Source organism: Macrotis lagotis, chromosome 1, assembly GCF_037893015.1.
Source record: "Macrotis lagotis isolate mMagLag1 chromosome 1, bilby.v1.9.chrom.fasta, whole genome shotgun sequence".
NCBI classification, from domain to species: domain Eukaryota; kingdom Metazoa; phylum Chordata; class Mammalia; order Peramelemorphia; family Peramelidae; genus Macrotis; species Macrotis lagotis.
The window spans coordinates 500,353,447-500,372,193 of record NC_133658.1 but is presented as its reverse complement, the minus strand read 5'-3'; the positions used below and the strand labels follow the sequence as shown (position 1 = coordinate 500,372,193).

At 32.5% G+C, this 18,747-nt stretch overlaps 1 protein-coding gene across 1 annotated transcript in view; it reads left to right on the top strand.

The window, feature by feature from the left end:
• NCAM2 (neural cell adhesion molecule 2) overlaps window positions 1-18,747 on the top strand; it is a 229,607-nt gene that overhangs the window by 202,391 nt on the left and 8,469 nt on the right. The window contains exons 15-16 of the mRNA XM_074232316.1: window positions 5,396-5,576; window positions 11,757-11,961. Coding sequence (XP_074088417.1) covers window positions 5,396-5,576; window positions 11,757-11,961 — 386 coding nt within the window. The remainder of the gene's footprint in view (window positions 1-5,395; window positions 5,577-11,756; window positions 11,962-18,747) is intronic.

Sequence of the window (18,747 nt, the reverse complement as noted above, 5' to 3'; positions counted from 1 at the left end):
ATAGCAAGTAAGTTGTAATAACAAACCACATGATCTACTGCTCATTGATTATCGTATCTGAGGCAGGAGTGGAGGGGGGGAGACAGTGCTACAGGTTTGCTTCAGATCTGTGATTTCATTGATGAAGGAAACTTCTTATGATAAAATTCTCTCTATTGATGCATATTGGCACACAGTTGTTACATAACTTATCATCATAGAAAGTAGCCTGTCATTGAAAGGTCAAATTACTTGCCAAAAATCATATAGCCAGTATGTGTCAAAGATGGACCTTGAAACTAGTTTTTCCTATCTCCCATTATTTCTCCCATTTTACAGATGAGGAAAATGGTGGTCAGAGTTTAACTATCTTGCCCACATTCCTACACCTACTTTTAGAAGCAGTCATTGAACCCAGATCTTCCTCACTTTCCACCTTGTTCTCTAATAACTATACCATACTGCTTCTTTTGTCAATAAGACTTGAGTATCAACAGTTTCATTAGTAAAAAGAGGAAAAAAATTAAAATCGTTCTAGAGATTTTTGTGCACTGTTTTCCACTACATCTCAACAGGAAATTTTAATCACAGTCTGAAAAAGAAACAAAACAAAAATGCTTATTTTTTCTTGGGTTCCTACATAGGATGCCTCAGATTTCTCCTGCATAAATCCCCATAGTTTCCTGCTTTCAGGGCCATCTACCATCCTAATTTGCATTTTCCACCCCACCCCACCCCCATGATGATTCATTCACATTCAAGACCTTCCATGGGTCCACTCTCCTAAAGCTTCAGCAACAAGACCCACCAGTGCCCTTACCTTCAGTAGTCAGAGAACACAGAGCTCAAAGCAAAGGCATTGACTGAAATGGCACCATAAGAATAATAACAAAACTTTCTCTCCATAAAGCTTTGGTCTAGTAAACCCATGCATTAAACACAGGGAATATTGACTTCAAAAGGTATAATCACAAATATGCAAACTTATTCCCCCACCATTGTCTCCATCCCCTTTTGTACCACCTTGGTCTGAATAAGAAAAGAGGACTAGGTCCAAATACCAACTTGGTTCCCCTGGAACCAAGTCCCTGGCTTCTTACTTAAGGTTTCCATGCTGGTCAGCTGGCTGCACCAGCCCACCTGCATTACAAGAAAATCATGATTCAAACTCCTGGGTCCTGTAGGAATCACTTATAGCACCAGAACAGAAACCAAGGAGGAGGACAAACAGCATAGAATAGAAATAAACACCCCCAGATCTATTTCTCAGAGCTGGGGTAAAGAATAGGCAACAGGGGAAAGGTAAATGTCTCCCTTCTCACCATTTCAGTTCATGGCCTCTACTGTGGACAAAGAAGAAAGGAGTTACAACCAAAAGAGCCTAGCTGAAAAAATGGTTAGAAAGAGATCAGATAGGGGTGGCTAGGTGGCACAGTGGATAAAGCACCGGCCCTGGAGTCAGGAGTACCTGGGTTCAAATCCAGTCTCAAACACTTAATAATTACCTAGCTGCATGGCCTTGGGCAAGTCACTTAACCCCATTCACCTTGCAAAAAAGAAAAAAAGAGAGAGAGCAGATGACTCAGTTTTGCTAGCTTTAAAAGACAAGGCCTAGTGTTTGGAACTAGTCCTCTTTTCTTATTCAGACCAATCCACTCAAGTTTTCATGACCATTACAAGCAGGAAATGTAACAGTTCAAAGTCTGAAAAGGAAAAACACTTTAAATATCATTGTCTGTTATCTGCCTTTTATGTTCCTATAAATTTATCCAGGGAGGGATCAATTGATCAAGGGTCTGTTAATTATATTCCCACTTTAATTGTACTAATCCATTGTTGAATATGATTAATGACAAGCTATGATGGCTTTACAAAACATATTGAACAGTTTCTCAAAATCATGGAAGATTTCTCCAATACTATCAAGATAACATTTTGTGTGCAATAAAAAAAAAAGTTTAATGTTCACCAAGGAAAAAATAAAGACAAGATTTTGAGTTTGAATCTGAATGTCAAATTGAATGAATGAACAAAGCTAATACAATCTTGGTCTTCTCCATACAAAGTAAATTGATTGTCACTCCAGCCCTAAAATTCAAACTTTAGAAGTATCTAGCATTTACACTTTGAAATCATCTTTCAACCCTGAGACCTCATTCTTTGATTAGATGACTCCCCACAAAACTTACATTTAAGAAGGGCCCCCAGCTTGGGGCCCCCTGACCCCAGGGCTGGTACTCTGTCCACTATGCCACTCGGCTGGCCACATAGCACACTTTTGAAGAGAGACAGAGTGAATAGAATAAAATAGAATAAATGGGAGTAGGAAGGAATGGATGGAGAGAATTACAATCAGCAATAGCAGCTGTGGGAAAAAATATGGAAGTAACTTCTCTGATGGACTTATGATAAAGAATGCAATCCACTCCAGAGACAGAGATGATGGTATCTGAATATAGAATGAAGCACATTTTTTTCCTCTTTATTTCTCATGATGTTTTTTTATTTTTGTGAGGGAAGGGGGGGATTGTGTTTACTCTTACAACAAGACTTAGTAATGTGTAAATAAATTACATGTAAATTAAAAGAAGGGCCCCCCAGATGAGGTATGTTTCATTCATCTCTAGGTTATATTCTGGATCATCTCCATCATATCTTGATTAGGTATTTTTATTTTTCCTCTTACACATGCATTTTTTTCAGCTTCTTAGAATTTAAGCTCTTTGAGAGCAAGGATTGTATTTCTGCTGAATTCCCATTTCTTATTAGCACACTGCCTGGCCATGATAAATCCTTAATAAATATTCATTGACTTATTCACTATCAAGTACCAAGCTACAGCTATTTTTGTCACAATCAATAAATCAAAGCTGTTTGGGGAAAACACATTTAGAGTAAATGATACATGCATAATACTAGCTTTAGCAAGTATTTATGGAACAATGAAATAGATTTAAAATCCAAACAAAACCTTCCTAATATTAGTGTTATGGGATCCATCATACCAAGACAATTTATAAAGATTAATACTTTCTCATCAGAAAGAAGGCAGAGAGATGATAGATGATTTAGAGTATATGATAGATTATTTTAGAGTATATGCTCAGGAGCCAGTTAGATGATTTAGCAAATGGAGCTGGAGTCAGAAAGTTCTAAAGTCATATCTGGATTCAGACATTTTTTAGCTAGACAACCCTGATTAAGTCACTTTGTCTCTGTTTCTTAATGTGTAAAATGGGGATAATAATATTCTCAGGAGTCATCTGCTGATATGAGTAAACCATCTCTCCTGTTTGTCCTGATTAATCATAAGTCTGGTCACTAGCCAAGTAATTCAGGTGCTTCTACTGAGATTTCCTGAATTTGTGTGTGTTTGTCTATTGACTCCATATAGTCTCATTTTTGAGTGACATTAGATGTCATCTGACCTCTCGGGTCATGGTTTCCTCATCTAAAAAGGGGAGATAGACTTTTATTTAGATCTATAAGGCACCTTGGAGACCATCAAGTCCAGATGGTAGAAACAGAGCAAAATAGGAAAAAATGTTAAAGATACTAAGCTATTTGTCTATAAAGAATATTAGGATGGGTATCAGTCAAAGTTTGAAAATCATTACCCTACATTATATTGCCTCTCAGGGCTCCATATATTGGTCAGTCTTTGGAGACTTACTCTACTTATATTTCTGCCTCCAAAGTATGCTACATATGGCATAATTGTGAGTATTTAAGTGCTTGTAGATTGAAATTAAAAAATAATATCTTTAGTGCAAATATTGCTAAATTCAGGTTTGGCTAAATTCACTTTTTAAAAATATTTATGAAGTCTTTGATGTATGAAAATTTCCATACTACAAGTGAACAATTTAAGGATGTTATATGGAAGAAAAATTACTCAAAATAAATAATTTTATCACATCATAATAGATATGTATACATAGTTTTATATATAATATATATATATACCTTGCACCTATGTTCCAATTAATTTAAAATTAATAGAAAAATAAATTTCATATACTTTATGTAGTAAATTCCAAATGCCTTGAAATATTTCTATTTATAGAATTCAAAGTAAGAGTTAAGTAAAAACTTCATAATTTATCATAAATCTTAAAATCATTTTTTAATGAACAGAAACATCTTTCAAAAACTAAGAAAGCTCTGAGTGTATAAGAAAATGGATAAAACTACTCTGCACTAGTAAAGACATACCCACTAGTAAAAACACATTCACTAGTAAAGACATACCCACTAGAATCCATGCTACCTAAAAACTAGATGTTCTTCTTTTTGTGCTTCTGCTTTCCCTGTCACCAAAGAAAACACAACCAAAGTTTCTTCCTGCTTTTCCTTTTGCGACCATCCCCTTCTCCATCCCACCATCTTGACAGTCCTACACAGTCATAGTGTTGGCTCTGGTTACAGAAAAGTTTAAAAAGCATCTAGCATGGAGGAATATCAAGAAGCTCCACTTGAGTTGTTGGATTTTAGGAAATATTTTCCTAATAAAAGTGACAGCCTGCTGTGCTCTCTCCAGAAGTAGAAGGAAACAGTGTTTTATTTTTTGTTTATTTTTAAATTACTTATTTAATCAATTCTTAGCAAAAGTGATTTTATTATGTTTTTGATCCATGAGTTCCTTTTATTGCATTTTACCCTCAAGCCTAAAATTATTGGATTGACCCAGAAAGTTGGACCATCAGCTCAAACATCATCATGATATCTTTATTGGAAGGTATTTTGAGATCTGAAAAGGAGATTCTTGAGATATTATAATGCTGAAGATTATAGTGCCATGTTTCAATACTGGCTACCCAGGAAAGAGAAGCTCAAATGTATGAAGTGTGACATTGTTGCAGGAAAAGCTAAACGAAACTGGGGTAAAACTTTTATCAAGATCTAATGGTATACAAAATAAAATATGAAAAAATAGTAATTTTAATTGAAAATAGATTAAGTAATATCTTTTGCTTAGAAAATTCTCAGTTCTTAAAATTAACCAAGAAACCCCATAATTATATATATTAGTATTTGGCTTTGTCTAAGAAAAGGAATTGCTACAATCTAACCTTATTACTCCAGTTTTTTTTGCCAAGAAAATCCAGTAGACATTATGTTCCACGGGGTCTTGAAGAATCAGACTGACTGAATGACTAAATTAAAACAAGTCTTGCCATAAACATACCACTGTATCACACATCTTCATTATCATGCCTACATTACCTTAATATATAAAAATAAATATATTTCTCTTAGAAAAGTATTTAAAAGAGTGCAAAAGATTAAACTACAAATCTATTCTTTTAGTTGAAAATAATCTTCATAAAATCATTTTTAAAATGTGTTCTAAGAATCACTATTTGAAGTTATTAGCTATTGGATATTCAAAATGCATTTTTTCTCATTTTGACAGAAAGATAAGGAAGACCAGTGGCTTGAGAAAAAAGTTCAGGGTAATAAAGATCACATAGTGTTGGAACATTTACAGTGGACCATGGGTTATGAAGTACAAATTACAGCTGCAAATAGACTTGGATACTCTGAACCAACAGTTTATGAGTTCAGTATGCCACCAAAACCCAGTATAATAAAAGGTAAGCATATCTATATTTCAATCTTTAAAGCTAGAAACATAAATGTTATTGGGGTCACATGGCTTTTCATTGCATTTAATTGATTCTTAAATTTAAAAATATTTAAATTATATAATTATGTTTTATTTTCTATCAATTAATTGTATGATATACTCTACTCATCATCTCAAGTGACATTTTTCTAATTTCTTTCATTCCATTGGAACAGTAACAAAAATGACTTCTACTCTAAAGCTATGCTTACATATAGAAATAAGTTATTTGTTTTTCTTTGGGAATACAAAAAAATTTTTTTAATATGCAGTCATCTCCCTTAGTGCTCATCATGAAATACAAATTTCACGACCTAACAAATTTCATGACCTTAAAACTTAGTTGGGTGGCAATTGCTAAACCTAAGTTGCATCTTCAGTTTATATTAACTCTTTAAGTAAACACTGGTATCTCACAGTTCCTAATCAACAAGGACTCTCTTACTGGAAAAGAAAGGGGGAAATTAATCTGGGGCATTTTTTAACTTGAAAATATGAATTCTATAATTATAAGTGTTTTTCTACTATTTATTGTATTTCCTAGATATTAGTTTCAAGATGGTCCTAACTTGAGTGTTCTTTATTAATAATTTTTAAAGAAAAAGTATAGAAAGCTATAACTCAATATAGATAATATGCATTGACTTTTGCCTGGGGAGAATCAGAAATAATGAAACTCAATAACAAAGTGTTTATTAAAGTGTAAAACATAAATTACTTAAGAAAAAAACCTCCTTTTTGGCAGAAACTCCTGGGAAAATTGGTGACAGACTGGCAGAAATTAGTCTTGGATCAATACCTTACACTATATCCTACTATACATTCTAAATGGATATATGATCTCAATATTAAAAAATCATATTTAAAAAATCTAAAGAGAAGCAAATCATAGACCTTTTTCTACTATGAGTAAAACAGATTTTCTTAACCAGAGATAGATGCAACTTAAATAGACAAAATAGTTAATATTGATTACATGAAACAAAAGGGCCTCTACAGAGACAAAATTAATGTACTAAGGATAAGGAAGTAAGTGCAAAAAAATCTCTGGACCAAATTTCATTGATCAGGGTTTGGTATACAAGATATGTAAACAGCTTATATATGTGTGTGTCTGTGTGTGATTAATATGTCCATATCTTTTGAACCAGACTCCATGTGTATCAGTTAGAAGAAAGTCTTCATATACATCAAAATATTTATAACAGTACTTTTATGAGGTACTAAAGAATTAGAAGCAAAGTATATTTCCTTCTGTTGTGGAATGGCTAAATAAATTGTAGTGCATTAATTTGATGAATGGTGATAAATATCCTTGAAAGCAGAATTGTTCTAGAATTACAAAAAGAAATCCAAAATGGAAATGAACATGTATTACAATACAACCTTCCATCATGTCACTTGTCAGGAAATTTGATTATTTATATGTGAGATAGGGATTAATTTATTTTAATAGCTTCTGTGATATAATCAAGGCTAGAGTTGGGAAAATTGGTTGTTTGTTATTATGATTGAAGTGTGATTTTCAGGTGGCATCATATTCAAGTTTATTAGAGTGGAAAAGAAGCTTTACTGTAAAGTCCTGGGTTCAAATCCCATTTTGTGTACTCTTTGTATAATCTTATCTTACTTGTTTAACCTTCTAAACTTCGGTAGAATTCACTGGTAAAAAAAGAATTGAGGTTAAACTAGATGATCTCTGAGGACTCATAACTTTAAATCTATGATCCTATGATTAAAGAATATATCAAAAAAATCTTGTAAAATGGCTAAAATGTAAATATTTTACATAATTACATATATATGTATATACATGCAAACATGCATAACCTATATCTGATGACTTATCATCTCAAGGAAGGGGAAAGAGAGGTATGGATAGAATTTGGGAATCAAAACTTTAAATAAAAATATTTTTAAAATAATGAAATAAATGAGTAAAATGAAGAAATAGATTTTTAAAAAAAAGTCTTGTGAGTTAATACCAAATCATGTAAAACAGACAATTATAGCAAAAATAGGATATTATAAGACATTATATATTCCAGAATGATAAAATTTAAGTTTCTAGTCCTCCAATAAGTTTTTTAACTTTGTTGCAGTTATTTTTTATATATGTTATTTTTTAAACTTGATTTTCCATTTATATTGTTTCTTCATAGTAGAATATGAGTTCCCTGGAAGCAGATACCTTTTTCTTTTTATCTCTGTATACCTGATCCCAAATAATTTGGAGGATAGCATATAGCATGGATAAATAAATAAAATAATTATTTAAGTGATTGATTAATGAATAATGGAATGACCTGCTGATGTTTCCTTTGGAAAAGAGAAAAATTATTTAAAACTCAAATATAAGAGTTGTTTTCAGATACTTGCAAAAATGTCACATAATCTATCAGTATAGTTCCAAGCACTATGTCTATAAACAAATAGAAGGGGTGGAAGTTAGTAGAAGTTAGAGGAAGATAAATTTCATATCAGGATATAAAATGATATTGATGTCAGGAGAGAAAAAAATTCTAACAGACTCAACTGTCCAAAAAAAATGAAGATGCTACCAAAGTTATGAGTTCCCTATCATGCCATGGTCAAGAAAAAGATGAATGATCACTTAATAAAAACATTATAGAAAGGAGTCCTAAAGTGGGGAGGCAGTTGAATTAGGTGACCTTTCTAACATAATGGCTCTGTCTTGATTCTTCTAATGTCAGGTCTCTCTTTTCCATGAAATGCTCAAAGTCCAAAGTGGAACTGAACTCATAGTACATAATAACTTGATAATTAAACCTATATTTTTCTAGACCACATTTTGGCATTTGTGCTTTTCATAAAAACAATGATATTATTACTAACTTGTTATTCCTTGTCTCCTTAACTAGACTATGAATAGACTCCTTAAAGACACGAACTGAATATACCTAGGAGATTTACAGTCTTTGATTCTACAAATACACACACACATATGTGTGTGTGTGTATATATATATATAATATAATAATATATATATGTTACTTTTGTGGGTATTTGTGTTGTCTGTGTGTGTGATGTGTGTACATATATATGTTTGTATGTATGTATTGACTAGAGAAGCAAATGATGAACCACGCTGATATTTTTGCCAAGAAAACCCTATGATCAGTATTAGCAAGCTATGGTCCACAGGGTCACAAAGAGTGAACAACAATTGTGTATATGGGTGTGAATTTGATTATTTTTTCCTTTGGAGTCTCTTGATACCAACCCTTAGCAATTCCTCCCACAATTGGCCCCCAAATGACTAGCCACATTATCAAAACTCTAATCATAGCCATATCAATGTCAAAAGTTAGATTTCAACTCCAGTTCGCAGGGGTTTTTTTTTTTTTGATTTTTTAGTTTTTTGCAAGGCAATGAGGTTAAGTAGCTTGCCCAAGGCCACACAGCTAGGTAATTATTAAGTGTCTGAGGTCGCATTTGAACTCAGGTACTCCTGACTCCAGGGCCGGTGCTCTTATCCACTGCGCCACCTAGCTGCCCCTAGTTCGCAGTTTTTTCCGAAAGTTTAACTTCCCCTATTCATTTTCAAAAGGCTGCCAGACATCCTCCTAAAACTCACTTTTTAAGTCTGCCTTGCCATTCAAAATGCTACAAAGAATCTTGATATGTTATGTAATACATCAAGTTTTAATTATTTTACTAAGTTCTTAGGACTTGATCCTACCCTATCTATCAAACCTAATTTCCTTTTACTCTCTGCTTCATTTACATCAGTCTTCTTACTATCCTTCTAGCATACCAAATCAATTCCCATCTTCTTGCTTTCTAGTCTTCTCTTTGCCTCCCCAACTTCATAACTTAAATTCAAATTTCATTTTCTACAAAAAATTTTGCTTAAATGTTGAAATGCAAAGAAAAAAATCACAGAATCTTAAAGTTCTCTGCATCCAACTAATTGCGGAATCTTGTTTACTTTATTTCTATAAGTGTTCTTAAACCAATTTTTTTTCTCCTCTCCATTGATAAACTGGAAAATTTCCAGAAAACGACAATCAAAATGTCAAAGGGTCTGGATTCAGCAAGATATGATACTTTAAAAGAAATGTTCATATTTAACCTGGAGAATAAAAAAGTCAGAAGAGCATCTTAACTGTCTTGAATGATCCAAAATCTTATTTTCCTACTAATCCAAAAACATTAAGCACCTGCTTCATGACAGGCACTGGAAATGAAATTAATAAAGACTTCAGAGAGCTTGCAGACCAATGAGGAGGGATAACACATAAAATGAAGTATAAGAGTAGGGGGGTGGGAAAATGGAATACCAGAGGGTGCCCAGTACAGGGGCATCTTGTTCCATGATGATGAAACCAGGCAAAGCAACAATACCAAGTGGAGTGAGTGGACTTTTAGGGATAGTACAAAGCTTCCAAAGTTTTATAATGGTATAGATGTGTATATGTACCTAGAATAGAAAGTGGGAATCTTTGGAGAGAAGAGTTCTTTGATTGTTATGGACTTTTTTGAGTCCTTTGCATTTTTTGCATTTTTTATGGTGGTATAAAGTATATTCTGTATACTATATGCACTGTTAACTTGAGAACTTTAGCCATATCAATGAAGACTAGTCAAGAGCTAATTACTGAAGTTGCCAAGGAAAACTAGCCTGGGGAAAATATAAGCCAAAGAGGTATCTGATTTAGGATCATCCTTCAAAGGCTGAACTCAATTAACATAAAATCAGAACCTACGGTTCTGAGCTACTGATTACTGATTGCTAAGGTTTGGTATCAAGAGGCTCCAAAGGAAAAAAGAATCAAATGCACTTTATCTGAATATTTTATGTTACTAAATTGATATAGTATTGAGATGGTTGGTGAATAGTGAACTATTAAGTATTACTAATGGCAACTAAGAATATCCATATATCATAAAAATGCCTAGCTTTAACTTTAACAAAGTTAAACAACTTAGTTATAAAAAATCTTTTTAAACAACTCTACCAAAATTAATCTGTTCAGAACTGAGTGGATGTTATTTAAATAACTAACTAAAATATAATCAAGAATTATGCATTTTAATTATTTTGAAGGAATCTGGGAAAATGGTGAAAGAAGGCAGGAAATTATTGGCTCTCCTCAAAGTCAACTTTAGAGTAGAAGAAATAATTATAAGTGTTTTGTAAAGCAGTTATCCAGACTAATGTGACTTAGAAAAATGATAGGTAAGACCTGACCTCCCAGGGTAGTAGTCTTACCATATTGAAGTACAAATACCTTGGGTAGATGCCACCTAATCAACAAACAGCAAGCCCTGGGCATAGCTGTTGCAGAGTCAGCCTCAGCTACAGGAAGGTTAGCCCCACAGACAGTTTTTGGCAGCTGATGCAGAGAAGATTGCAGAGCCCCCTCACTGGCACTGAATGGGATCCCAGGTACATTGATCAGACCTGGTCCCAGGCTGTGAGTAAAGAAACTATCACAGAGGAATGGACCCTTGCTGACTGTGTCACTTGCAGGAAAGAAGAGTTCCTAGTTTCAGTTCTTTCTCACAGTCATGGGAAAGACTGTAAAACCCTTTAATTCAAATTTTTGGTTGATTTCATATTCTTAACAATATCCTTCTTAAACTGTAGTGCCCATAACTAAACACATTTCTCTAGATGAAGTCGGGCAAGAGGAAACTACAAAGATACTATAGAAGCAATACATCTCAGCAAAGCCAAAGATTACTTAATTTTTTGACTGTTATATGACACTATTGATTGATATTGAAGTAATATTCCACTCAAACCTCTCAGTCTTTTTCAAAGAAACTTCAGCTAGCTGTGTCTCCTTTATCTTGTATTTGATATTGTCATGATTTTAAGCTAAAAATACTAATTTAATGACATACCAAGTTTAGAAAAGGCATTATCAACCCCAAGGAATAGATGTATTTTTAGGGAGAAAAAAAATTATTTTTCCATAGAAATTTTACAAAGAATTTTCCAAAGTCTTGCTAATGAATTGCTTTAAAAATATTCATTGAAATTTGATGTTAAGTCTCCAATAATCATGAAATTGAAATCTCAAAGTAATATTTTCCTGAATTTTTATCTACTTTTCATTGAAATATATTTACCTTTTTCCTTACTAAATTTCTAAAATGTATTATCTTCTTTTTTAAGATACACTTTTTAATGGCTTTGGACTTGGTGCAATCATTGGCATAGGAGTTGCTGCACTTCTACTAATTTTTGTGATAATTGATGTTAGCTGCTTCTTTACCCGACAATGTGGATTGCTAATGTGCATTACTAGAAGAATTTGTGGAAAGAAAAGTGGTGCTAGCAGCAAAAGTAAAGATCTAGAAGATGGGAAAGCTGCATATTTGTGAGTATAATGCATTCATTTTACAATATCTTAATCTCAGACTCCAACCTATTATTTATTTCAAGCAATATCTGAGCACATAAAAAAAACTATTTTGTATGGACTATAAATTTTTAATAGCAAGACTGTTGCATCTTATGTTACCTTCTTCCCTATTATTATTTTATCTCCATAAATTAATAGTATTTTCATAGATTCAAAGAAGTAAATGATCACAAAATTTGACAAGTGACTTGTCATTGCCTAGTCCAACCCAGACCTAAAAAGAATCTATACTATGTTATATCTAATAAGTAGTTATTCAGATTTTACTTGAAGACTTCCAAAGGGGGAAGGGTAGCCCAATCAACTGAGCAGCACTAAATGTTGAGAGATTTTTCCTGACATCAGGAAACTTCTTTACACAAGTACTACTTTCCATGGTTGAACAGAACAAATCTGTATCCTTCTTTTCATCTCAGGCTTTTAAATATTTAAGTTAACTATAGTATCCCCCCAATTCCTCTTTTCTACAAATTAAAATATCCAGTTGCTTCAGGTAATTCTCATATGACAGATACTCAAAGATCTTCACCATGCCCAACTTCCATCCTCTGTTCACCATCCAGATTATCAATTACTGTCCAGTGATCAATCCTTCTTAAACTGTAGTGCCCATAACTGAACACATTTCTCTAAATGAAGTCTGACAAGAGCAAACTACAAAGAAACTATAGAAGCAATACATCTAAGCATAGCCAAAGATTACTTTAATCTTTTTTACTGTTATATGACATTATTGGTTTATATTGAAGTAATGTTCCACTCAAACCTCTCAGTCTTTTTCAGAGAAATTGTAGCTAGCCATGCCTCCTTTATCTTGTACTTGAGAAGCTGATATTTTGGGTGCCCACATGTAAGGATTTGCATGTGTTCCTATTGAATCCTGTTAGATTCACCTCAATACTTTCAATCTCTCTATGTATCTTCATGCAGTTATCCAGTATATTGCCATCCAGCATATTATCATTTGTCATCCTTTGAATTTAGTGTAATCTGCAAATTTTATGGACATGCTATCTATACCTTTATCCAAATCAAGGATCAAAATGTTAACCAATTTCCCTGCTAAGCTATCATAGAATCATTAAAAACATTAGATATCAAGTACTTTGTTAAAGAATTTTTCCTAAAATTTAGATAGCATATATAATTTCTTTCATGTACAAGATTAGAAACTCTACCCTACCAAAAACAAAAAAGGAAATAATGTTAATCTATTTTGTCTTATTGACTCTATATCACTGCTTCCCTTTCTAAATGTTTTTGTTGTTGTGTTGTTTCAGTCATGCCTGACTCTTTATGACCCCATTGAAGATTTTTTTGGCAAATCAAAGCTTAATCATAAATGAAAAAAAAGACTGAAATTCAATAATAAAAAGGTATTTGAAATATTCTTAGAAAGAAAACTAAACCTAAAGACACTGTTTGCTTTTCTAAAGTCCCAGACAGAAGAAATACAGGAAAGAAATGAATAGATAAGCAAAAGACAATAATGGCAACAGAGTGACTGCAGAAACTTCTTTCTCAATAAATAAAAGGAGAGAGTTTGAAGGTAGAAATCAGACAGAGGTATCAAACAGGGAGTCACTGTAAACAGATCCTGACAGCACTCTCCCTGAAGACAAGTCAATGGGTTTGGTTTTGTTTAGCTTTGTTTTTATGGTACTATATTACAAAATGGAAGGAGGAACGAAATGGGGGAAGGGAGAAGAGGAATAGATGGGAATGATGATGGGCCTGTGTCAAATAAAGGGCTAGCAAAGAGGGGAAGATAACTTTTATGCTCTCTCAGGAAGAGAAGAACCTGAAAGGGAGTGATTGAAAAGGAGAAGGGAAGAACTGAAAAGGGAACAAAAATGAGAAGAATCTTTGTTTTAGTCTTTGGAAGAGGTGCTGCAGATGAACATTTCTATGAATAAAGAGAGATGTTGTGTGAAGAATGATGGGAACCAGGGTGGCTAGGTGATGCAGTTGAGTCAGGAGGACCTGAGTTCAAATCCAACCTCAGACGTTTAATAATTACCTAGCTGTGTGACCTTGAACAAGTCACTTAAACCCATTGCCCTACAAAAAACAAAAAATTAAAAAAAAAAGAATGATGGGAACCCTGTGCTGGATGTGGTCTGGGAAAGTTGGTGCTTGAAAGGACTTCTTGTTCTATATCAGGAAAGGAGTTAGATCTCAGGGGCAACTCTTAACTAGGGGAGTAGGAGGTCATAGAGGAGATTTTTTATGCAAATACAGAAAGAAGTTAACCAGGAAAAAAGGTACAAATCAACAATGGGCTATATAATTAAGGAAATGGGAAAAGAGAGTACTACCATGGAGAAATGTCTTCTATAACTCCTTCTATAGGAAAGGGCATTTTTCTGGGAATAAAAGATGATGGAAAATAAGAGTTTACAGGGAAAACTACTTCCTGGAAGAAAAAGCCCAGAATGGAAACCTTAGAAGTTTTGATTTTATGTATATAGAAAATAGAGAAGGACTAGATAATTATGAAGTTCATGAAGCAGAGAATGAGTATCTAGTCAAAAAGTGAAGGATTTTAATGAAGGTAATAAAAGAAAACTTCTCTGGAAATAGGCAACAAAAATGCAATATTAAAAAATAATGAACAAGACTAGTTGAAGGGAAGGAAAGGAAGCAGAAGTCAAATAAACATAAAATCAGGAAAGAAAAAGGAATTAAATAAGTAAAACTACAAAAGGAAAAATATAATAAGTGAGAGTGGCCATTGGTAGTGAGAAGAGAACCACTGTTAATTAAACCATCTTAAAAAAAAAATCAAGCTCAAAAAATCAAGTAACTCAAGGAAAATAGTACTATGTTTGCAGCAGAAGGGGAGAAATCTTAACTTGAAAAAATATTATAGACAGAGGAAAATATGAACATAATTCTCATAACTTTAAATATGAATACATTAATCCTGTTAAATGAAAAAGTGACAAATTGGATAACAAAATTCTACTATTTATATAAAAATTAAAGGTAAAAGGATAGAAAAAAATTATTTTACATCAAGTGAATTCAAAAATTCAAGAGTTACAATCAATCTATTTGTCAAAGAAAACTAACATTCAAGAAATAAAAAGGAGTAAACAAGGAAACTACATTATACTGAAAGGACCATAGATAACAAACCAAGTCAGTAATAAACTTATACCACATGCCTTCACATCCAAATTCACGAAGAAAAAACTAATTGAGTTAAAAGAAGACATAAACATAGCATAAAATTAACGGTAGATGTTGATTTCAAATAAAAATTTGAAATAAAATCGAACAAAAAGCTAAACAAAAAGGAATATATGAAACTGAACAAATTGATAAAGAAATTAGCTCTAAATATATATATACATATACATATATATATACATATATATATATATTCCTCAGTGCATCTTAGAAATTTTACAAAAATTAGTCATGTAAGAGGACAGAGAGATATTACAAACAAATGTAAAAAGGCAGAAATAATACATTCTTTCACAATAAACAAAAGATAGACCCAAATAGAAGCTTTAGAATGAAATTCTACCAAATGGGTTGAGCAAAGAACAAATCATATGGGCAGCTAAGTGGTGTAGTGGATAAAGCACTGGCCCTGGAGTCAGGAGTACCTGGGTTCAAATCCGGTCTCAGACACTTAATAATTACCTAGCTGTGTGGCCTTGGGCAAGCCACTTAACCTCGTTTGACTTGCAAAAAGAAAACAAACCTAAAAAAAATCATAGAAGCAATTGATAATTATATGAAAGAAAATAATAATGATGAATTAAAGTACCAAAATTTCTGAAATTCAGCTAAAGAATTCCTCAGGGGAAAAGTCATATCTCTAAAAACATATATTAACAAAATTTTAAGAGAGGATTAACATACTGAATATGTTTTTTTAAAAAATTAGTCAACAAATAAACAAACCTAAAACAAGCATAAATGAGATTTCAAAAATTAGAGGAAATATATATATATATATATATATATATATATATATATATCAGAAACCAAAAAAAAATCCAGAAATTAGCTTTAAAACTAAAAAAGCTTGTTCTTTGAGAAGATTAATAAAATTGATAAACATTTAGCTAATTTGATTAAAAAGAAAATAATAGGAAATAAAATCAATTAAATAGCATATAGACAAGGGAATCAGAAATAATGGAACTCAATAACCCAATGTTTGATAAAGTAGAAAATATAAATTACCTAGGCGAAAAAAGATCCTTATTTGATTAAAAAAGCAATTAGGAACTGCAATGAGATCTGGAAGAAATTAAGCTTGGATCAATACCTTACACCATATTCCCCAAAACATTCTAAAATCAGGTATATCCAAGCTGTAAGTTACATGGCCCTCAAAGCTCATTCAATAAAGCATTATTACATTTTGTAATTATACCTAATGGTAATATGGATTAAAATTGTAGTCAAAATTAAATATTAAATTCTATATATGGCCTTGACAAGTTTTTGTTAATCAGTGTGAGCCAAAAGAGAAAGGTTGGACACCCATGCTCTAAATGGATGTGATGTTACTATTGAAAATCATATCATTAAAAAAAATTAAGGAAGATGATCATGTGCTTCTCTTTTCTGTAGATAGGACATATAGATATAGATAGATAGATAGATAGATAGATAGATAGATAGATAGATAGATAGATAGATAGAGATAGACATAAATATAGAGAGATAACAAGAGACAAATTCTACTACAAATGTTAAAATAGACAATTTTGATTAACTGAAACTGAAAAGTTTCTGGACTGACAAAATTAATGAATCTAGAATGAGAGGGAAAATGATCAAATGGGGGAAAAAATCTCTGTATCAAAGTTTGGTGTCCATGTATTTATATACACATATGCGTATATAATTCTATTTTGTTATATATAATTCATATTACATATAATTTATATGTAACTAATAGACATTCCCCAATAGATAAGTGATCAAAGGATATAAGCAGTCCATTTTTAAAAGAATTGCAAAGTATTCATAACCACATCAAAAGAATACTCCCAATCATAAGTAATAAAAGAAATACAACCAAAACAACCCTAAAGGTTCATCTCCATAGCCTGCAAATTGGCAAAGATAACAAAAATGGCAACAGTCAATATTGGAAAAATGCAACCAAAACAACCCTAAAGGTTCATCTCCATAGCCTGCAAATTGGCAAAGATGACAAAAATGGCAACAGTCAATATTGGAAAGGATGTGGAATTATAGGCACGTTGTGAAAGTATCTGTAGACTGTATAGCGATTTTGGAAAGCAATTTGAAATTATGCAAAGCGTATCCTAAGGAAACTATCAATAATAAAAACTCTCCATATATATTAAAATAAAATTAATTAATTAAATTAAAATAAAATATTTATAAAAGCATTTTAGATAGCAAAGATTTAGAAACAAAATTGATGTCCATTGATGGTGAAATGTCTAGAAGTGTGATTTGTGAATATAATTGAATCTTAACTGTGTTGTAAGAAGTGACAAATGTGATGAATCTAGAGAAAGTTGTAAAAAATCTACATCAAATGGAGCAGAGTGAAAATAGCAGAACCAGGAAAACAACATACTTCATAATTACAGTGTAAATGAAAAATTCACATACTAAAACAAAAGCAAATTTAGATCAAGAAAAACTTAAAAATGAAAAGATATGAGAAGACACCCCAAACCCACCCTATTGAGAAGGTAGGAGTTCTACCAATGTTACACATTGCTTATGTTATCAGACTTTTTCCAGTATGTCAGTCATTTGACTTGATTTGTTTTTCTTTTTTAAAAATACTATTTGTAGGGGCAGCTAGGTGGCGCAGTGGATCTCTGTCCACCAGCCCTGGATTCAGGAGAACCTAAGTTCAAATTTGGCCTCAGATACTTAATAATTACCTTGTGTGACCTTGAGCAAGTCACTAAACCCCATTACCTTGCAGAAAGCAAAAAAAAAAAATACTATTTGTAATAAGGATTAACTTTCTGAGAGAGTTTTTTTTTTCCATTTCATATTTTTTCTATTTGTTTCCTAGCAGTTTGCAATACAGTGCTTTGCACACTTAATTTTTTTTAAATTCATTTTTACGTTACATGTAGAACTTCCCTCCCTCCTCAGCCTCTACAGCAGAGATTGGTGCTTAAGCTACTTTAGTCTTTATAATAGTTTTTTTTTAACAAATACAATAAACAATGCAACGAGGTGACCAAATGTTTTATAAAATGCCTTTCTTTTTACTTTTGGATGCATAATAAACCAATTTCATAACTCCTTTATTTGCCTCATCAAAGAGGACCTGTGAATTGTCTTTCCATGTAGTTGCAGCTTAATTTTGTCTGCCAGTGTCATTAAAAGTACGAATCTTATTTAGTTCCTTTAGAGGTGTGTCTCCTTGTTGGTAGCTGGACAAGAATCTCATTATAAACCTGTCTTATTCGTCACACCTTCTAGTCTCTTTTTCATTATGCTGCCATCACTACTACAGAAGTAAAAGGAATCTCAGAGGACAGATGGTTATTTTTCATATTTCATTGTTTTTTGTGTTATCATAGTCAAATAATTCCCCTATTGGCAACTTTAGTAATGAACCTCTTCATGCTTTTAGTTAGGTTTTTTGCTCAAAAAATTATGTCTTTTTCCAGAATTATATTAAAAGCTTCTTCTTTCCTTCTACTAGCACAACTTTTGAAAATCCAGAATCATCACTACACCATGATAAGGCCTTGGATTATCACTTTG